This window comes from Dipteris shenzhenensis, chromosome 30 (genome assembly GCF_047967505.1).
Source record: "Dipteris shenzhenensis isolate YYH24624 ecotype China chromosome 30, Dip_SZ_1.0, whole genome shotgun sequence".
NCBI classification, from domain to species: domain Eukaryota; kingdom Viridiplantae; phylum Streptophyta; class Polypodiopsida; order Gleicheniales; family Dipteridaceae; genus Dipteris; species Dipteris shenzhenensis.
The window spans coordinates 48,478,121-48,484,845 of NC_141625.1; the positions used below are offsets into that span (position 1 = coordinate 48,478,121).

The 6,725-nt window shown below is 41.7% G+C and overlaps 1 protein-coding gene across 2 annotated transcripts in view; it reads left to right on the plus strand.

The window, feature by feature from the left end:
• LOC147882246 (glycoside hydrolase family 2 protein) overlaps positions 1 to 4,253 on the plus strand; it is a 47,299-nt gene extending 43,046 nt beyond the window's left edge. Inside the window, exons 7-11 of one of the 2 annotated variants that reach the window (XM_087402114.1) lie at positions 960 to 1,129; positions 1,374 to 1,578; positions 1,667 to 2,335; positions 2,455 to 2,682; positions 3,025 to 4,253. In XM_087402114.1, the coding sequence (XP_087258240.1) occupies positions 960 to 1,129; positions 1,374 to 1,578; positions 1,667 to 2,335; positions 2,455 to 2,682; positions 3,025 to 3,771 (2,019 nt within the window). In that variant the 3' untranslated portion in view covers positions 3,772 to 4,253. The remainder of the gene's footprint in view (positions 1 to 959; positions 1,130 to 1,373; positions 1,579 to 1,666; positions 2,336 to 2,454; positions 2,683 to 3,024) is intronic. The other variant, XM_087402115.1, reaches the window with a different exon arrangement.
• Positions 4,254 to 6,725: the final 2,472 nt, after the last annotated feature.

Here is a 6,725-nt window from a genome sequence, read left to right on the forward strand (position 1 = left end):
TCCCTATTAGGGTATTTGTTTTTTCATGTCTCGTATGATGTACTTTTCCCTTGAGCTGTGCTCTCGGAGTTTCTTCCATTACATTGTTAGCTCTAGTGTTTTAATCATTCGTTGAAGGGATCAAGATTACACACTGCACTTCCATGAGATTCACCTTCAGGTGAGTTTACTGTCCACACGACTGATAAAGGTGCCTCATGCAAGTCTCTTCATGTTACATAGGATGCCTGAACAATGGACAGTGGGGAACTGCTGCTTGCACTTGCATTTACAGAAGTGACAATGTCGCTGACAAGGTGGTTAGCACAGATCTGGCAACCTGGCAGTCTGCCAGGTGGTTGGCCAGATCTGGGGCCAATCTGCCCCAGACCCAACCAGCATCGAGACACCCCATGGGAGCCTATATAAAGGACACTGTGATTGTGGTCTGCACAGCTCTCCCTTACATTGATAAAAATATAAGTTGGCTGTTTGCAAGGCCAGATATTGTTTATGCTTAGAGTTGCTAGGACGGTATAACACTGCCCTATGGTCATGCATTGGGCTGTAGTCTAAAAATTTATACTATTCCTAGGCCCCTGCAGGAAGTATGAGACCCTAGAGACTGAAGATGAAAATAACCACAACACATTTTAAAACACAATGGTTGAAATCTTTCTATACTTTATCATGTGGATGCGAGCATTTTTTGGCAAGCATGTTTATAAATAAATTAATTTCTTATCACCATCATTTAAAAGTGTCACAAGGAGTTTCTCTCTTCATTATATTCCACTACATGATCTGGCCTTCAGATTTTGTTTGCCTTTGAGCTACAGCTGAGCCAGAATTTGGAATTCTATGTGGCATTTAACGTTCCACTTACTCCAAATCACATTATGTATATGCTATATCTGGAAATGCTGTTTGAACTTGTTTTTTGGATGAACCAGAATTCTAATCACATTAGCATTTTACAGGCGTTTTTTTACAAACCTGAACTGTGGTGGCCCAATGGGATGGGTAAGCAAACGCTACATAAAGTAGATATTATCCTTGAAGCTCAGGAATATGGTGAGTCAGATACATGGAGTCACCTCTTTGGATTTCGGAAAATTGAGAGTGACATCGATCCGTACACAGGTGGAAGGTATGGTTTTCTCAACGTAATAACTTTCAAATTTTTTGATAGTGTGATCTTCCTTAAGGTTCATAAAGAAATGAACAAAATGTTTTTTTACCATCATCATTTATATGCTTGAGAACTTATGGATTAAGATTTACAATATCTGTTTTTTTCCATTTGACCGTGTATAATTTCTTACATCACACATGCTCTTATCATCAAGAAAGGCTGATGTTATTGTGTATGCATGCCACATTCATTTATGCAGGTTGTTCAAGGTAAATGGAGAACCCATGTTTGTCCGTGGTGGAAACTGGATTGTTTCGGATGGTTTACTCCGTCTCTCAGAGAAAAGATACAAATCAGACATTGACTTTCATGCTGACATGAATTTCAACATGATTCGTTGTTGGGGTGGTGGGATCGCTGAGAGGCCAGACTTCTATAAGCATTGTGATCGTCGAGGCTTACTTGTACGCTCTTATCCTAGACTTCATGCCTGCTATGATTTCACTATCCCCTTTGTTTTGAGCCATGGGTGATTTTCTGTGTCACCACCAGCAGGTATGGCAAGAATTTTGGATAACTGGAGATGACAATGGGCGTGGCGTAGATCCTCCTTCAGACCCTAACTGGCCTCTTGATCACCAGCTCTTCCTTGCTTGTGCTAAGGACACAATCAAGCTGCTCCGAAACTACACGAGTTTAGCTTTGTGGGTAGGGGGGAATGAACAGCACCCTGCAGATGATATTAATGTTGAGCTGATGAAAATGCTGCAACTCCACCCAATGTTTCAGCTCCCAGTGACATCAACAGAATCGGAGTCTTATTCAGCTTCTACAGATCCTAGCCGATACCTAGATGGAACTCGCCTGTACATTCAAGGGTCTCTCTGGGATGGCTTTGCGAAAGGAAATGGTGATTTCTCAGATGGACCATATGAGATCCAGAACCCTGAGGACTTCTTCAAAGATAGTTTCTACGCCTATGGGTTTAATCCAGAAGTAGGTTCTGTTGGCATGCCAGTTGCTGCCACAATGAAGGCCACCATGCCTCCTGAAGCATGGCAGATCCCACAATTTCTGAAGCAAGCAGATGGTTACATTTTAGAGCAGCCAAACCCCACCTGGGACTATCACAAATACATAGCTTATTCTAAACCTGGAAAGGTCCAAGATCAGATTGAACTCTATGGAGAGCCAAAAGACCTCGATGATTTTTGTGAAAAGGTACCGAAGGATGATGTTTGCCTCTTCGTCTCAACGTTTATGATTTAAGGGATTAAATATAAGACCCCTCGTGACTACTTGTTAACAGGATCAGCCTTATTAATCTTAACTTTTTACAGGCTCAGCTAGTTAACTACGTACAATATCGTGCCCTCATGGAGGGATGGACTTCACGTATGTGGACCAAGTACACGGGAGTTCTTATCTGGAAGAACCAGAACCCTTGGACAGGATTACGTGGGCAGTTTTATGATCACCTGCATGATCAAACAGGTGGTTTCTTTGGAGTGCGTTCTGCATGCGAACCCATTCATGTACAACTGAATCTTGCCACATATTACATTGAGGCAAGTGCCTCTGCATTTTATTTCCCCTTTAGAAATTAGAGAATTGATCTCTACTAGGACACTTATGCATGCAGTCGACTTGAATTGCAATAAATTGTGCTAAAAGTGATGCACGGTGTGTTTGGAGATGAATAGAAGCATTCAAGGAACAACAAGCAGACACGCGCAATTTTGCACTGCACAGTTTGAATGGAAAGAAAAGGAACAAAGTGGAGGAAAGATGGGCATGGGAAATGAGAATCTTTGATTTGCATTTAGGCTTTTTTCTCAAAATCAAACTTTCACTTGGGTGCATGGCATGGAGATCTTCAAGTATATCAATCTCGAGGGTTTTCCTTCCAGGTGGTCAATACGACAGCAAGCCAATTAACCAATTTTAGTGTCGAAGCAAATGTATGGGGTCTTGACGGATCCAAACTCTATGACGAAGTTTCCCAGCACATCAATGTCCCAGCAAAGAAGACTCTGGTTTCATTTGAGATGCAATACCCGAAGTCAAAGAATGCACAACCAGTGTATTTTCTTGTCCTCAAGCTCCTTGATGCTCATCAAAACCTCATTTCAAGGAATTTATATTGGCTCTACCTGCCGGGTGGAAATTATAAGGCTTTGGAAGGTCTCAAGTCCAAGCAGATACCAGTTCGGATGGAGATTAGAAGCAGGTTGACAGGGAGAAGCTGTCAAGTACATGTGGAACTTGAGAATCCATCTGGAGGGAAAACTGTTAAGAATGAGAATGAGATTATGGCAAAACAAGCTTCCAAATCATCGTTCCTATGGTCGAGACTGTGTCCTTGTCTGACTTCTAGATTATCCAAGCTTTTCCCAAGCCAAGAATCGCCTCGCCTGGAGGCCATGGGAGGCCATAAGGGGGTCGCATTCTGGCTCCGTTTATCAGTGGTAAGTGGGGAAGGTGAAGGCACACGCATTCTCCCAGTGAACTACTCCCAGAACTACTTTTCGCTAATGCCAGGAGAGAAGATGGATGTGAAGGTATCATTTGAGGTGCCGGATGGCAAAACACCCAATCTGGTGCTGTCCGGCTGGAACATTCAACAGATTCAGCTCTCTGTGCCCCTGCAGCAGTGACCAGATAGCTCAGCCAAATGTGTGTGACTATGCTCAGTTTCAGCTCAATCTCTATTGTAGGTTGGATCAGGGATCAGATTATAGCTTTGTGCAAGGCTGCTACAGCTTTTTTATGAGGTTTTACAGTCATCATTGCTGTTATCAATGGAACGACAAAGCCTCTGTCATTTCCTTCGAAGTATCAGTAGATCTGGCTATTTTTCAATTCAGTATCACCGCAACCTTGGTATATAATATATTTCTACCGGTCTATCATGAGTTTAGAAATTAATTCCTAATGCAGCCTAGTACAGTGCAAGCTGGAAGAGAGATCAGAATTTGTTCTGTGCTGTTTTTCTATCAAACTGGACTTCCCATTGGCAGTAGCACTGCCATCATCCCTTTCAGCAGAAGCGTTCTCAATAACCTTAAAAGCATTCTAAATCAGTGCTAACCATGTATATTGGACCTTGGTCTATAGTGCAATCCATATTTTGCTTGCACCTTGTGATTTCTTTATGTTCTCACAAGAGCCAACCAAGAGATGACATTCAAGCAAAGCAAAGGTGGAGCATACACAATATCCCTAAACATATAGAAGATGTTAATCTCAAATTTCTGTATGGAGTGTGTGTGTATGTGAGTGTGTGTGTTTGGTTGTTTGGTTGTCTATGATGCCTATGCCAGAGTCTCTTTCTGTTCGGGATGCAAATGTGCCATTTTCACTGGATTCTTTTCATCCCATGTTACAACAGGTTTTTGACCGTGTGAATCAAAAATTTCGGGTGCCGGCTTATATTAAGAAGAATCACAAGGGCAACAGCTTGTGGTGTGGTTTCTACACTGCATCAGTTTTTACAAAGCAATAATCTTAAGCTGAAGGATTTTGTGTTTGATTCTCCTCCACCTTGATATGTAACTTTTTACTCGGTGGCCTCATGAGTTTTCCTCTGAGGCTTTACTTGTAAATTTTTTCTTTGTACTTATTGGTGGGTTTTTACCTCTTTTCGAGGTTTCCCACATAGAAATAAAAGATTTCACTAAAAAAAAAGTGTGTTTGGTTGTTTGGCTTTCATCCTCAGAGGCAGGGATATGATTTGTTCTTTTATTGGGTTTACTACTGGGCACTCTGGACCCTTAGGATTCCAATCATCGGGTCTGTGGTGATCCCCCCATTATTATATATCACTACTTCCACCCTTCTCTCCGACAATCATATAATGATTGTCTTTAGGCGCGAGAACTTGACTATCCTGCCTTCTCGTCATATAATGAGGTCTTTTAATGTTTGTAACTAGCTGTCCCTTTTTTCTTTGGGACTGCTTTTCACCCCAAATAAAAAAAGAGTGTAAAAGAGAGAGTGTCCATCAGGCAGTCCTTTTATGACTGCTTGCATGCGGGCCAGTTAGATTACTCTCAGTACCTGGCATATATGCAAGTTTTTTGAAGATGTAATTGCTCTCCTTCTTGGAGACAATTTTGGCTAATATAATTATATGGATTTCACAAAAAAAAAGAAATGTGTGTGTGTGAGAGAGAGAGTGCTCATCAGGTAGGTTCCTCTATCTACTTGTCATATATTGAAATTTTATAAATGTGTGTGTGTGTGTGTGTTCCCCCTTCCAGCCTCCATACCTCTCCCACAGCTGTCCGTACCACTCTTGCTGCTATTCATACCACTCCCGTTACCCTCCGTCTAACTTCCGTTGCTGTCCGTATCTGATTCGTAGTACTCTACGCCTGTTTCGTTGCAGTCCGCTAGAGATGCCTCTCCTTCTCCACTTCCTGCTACTCCGACGACTTCTGTCTCTACCCTGTCTCCATATGTTTCCATCCCGGTTGTCTTTGTTTATACTAAAGAAGTGTGTGGGATAGAATAGGTGCATCATGATACAAAGAGAGAGAGCTTAAGTGAGGCAAAATCCAAGTGTATTAGAATGAAGGAAGATCCTCCATTATATAGAGTGAGAGGAAGATGTAGGCACCTCCCCTATATCAGTGGCAATTAGCCCCTACATCAGTGGGATTGGCTAAATCAAAGGAACCTCCCATGTGGGAGCCTTGTGCTTACATCATCACTTAGGTCACAGACTAGACAGCTCATAGCATTAGGTGTGCTTCTACTACACACACACGTGACTCCCCTAGATGCACACATGTACCTTAGAGCAAGCCCTTGATCACACTTATCCCAACATACCTCCCCTCAAGGATTTGCCTCTTGCTATGTTAAAGATTCATCTAGTCACATAGTTTCTCATGCCATCTCATGGTGGTCGCACATGCCATCTCATGGTGGTCAAGGATAAATCTATGGCTAGGATCTCATGCTAGTAAAGGTCCCCAAGGGTCAAGGTTTACAAAAATGGGATAGACCAAACACACATATTACATGGCCTACATCATATGGTGACCAGAGGTGATTTACAAAAGACAAAACACATAGCATTCTTTTTGGAGTACTACTCCAGGCAAAGAACCTCAAATTTTGACCAAGTGATGATAAACAAGAATTTCAAAGACAAAGTGCTCAAAAGGAAAAGTCCTTGTCTTCTACCACAAAGTTTGATGCTTCATTTGTTGATGGTGTTCTCTCTTCAACCAGATTTGTCATATTCTTCTTTTTCTCATTGCAAAACTTCTCTGAGTGATTGTTCTTGCCACAATAAGAGCAAGGGTTGATTTTATAACAATCATTCTCAAGATGATTGTTTTTCCCACAATGCTTGCATGCCTTTTACGTGCTCTTTGAAAACTTTATTGCAAGTGCTTCTATGTACTTTACTCATTCTTGAAGTGTTCTTTCTTTCCTCCTCTTGTAAAGCACTGATGATGCCCTCCAATGTGGGTTGGGGAAGATTCTTCAAAGTAGTAACAACATAGTCAAAGTCTTGAGGCATACTCTTTAAGAGCACAGCCATAGCATCATCTTCAGTAACTAGAGAGTTAATTGAGACTAATTGTGTCATAAGACT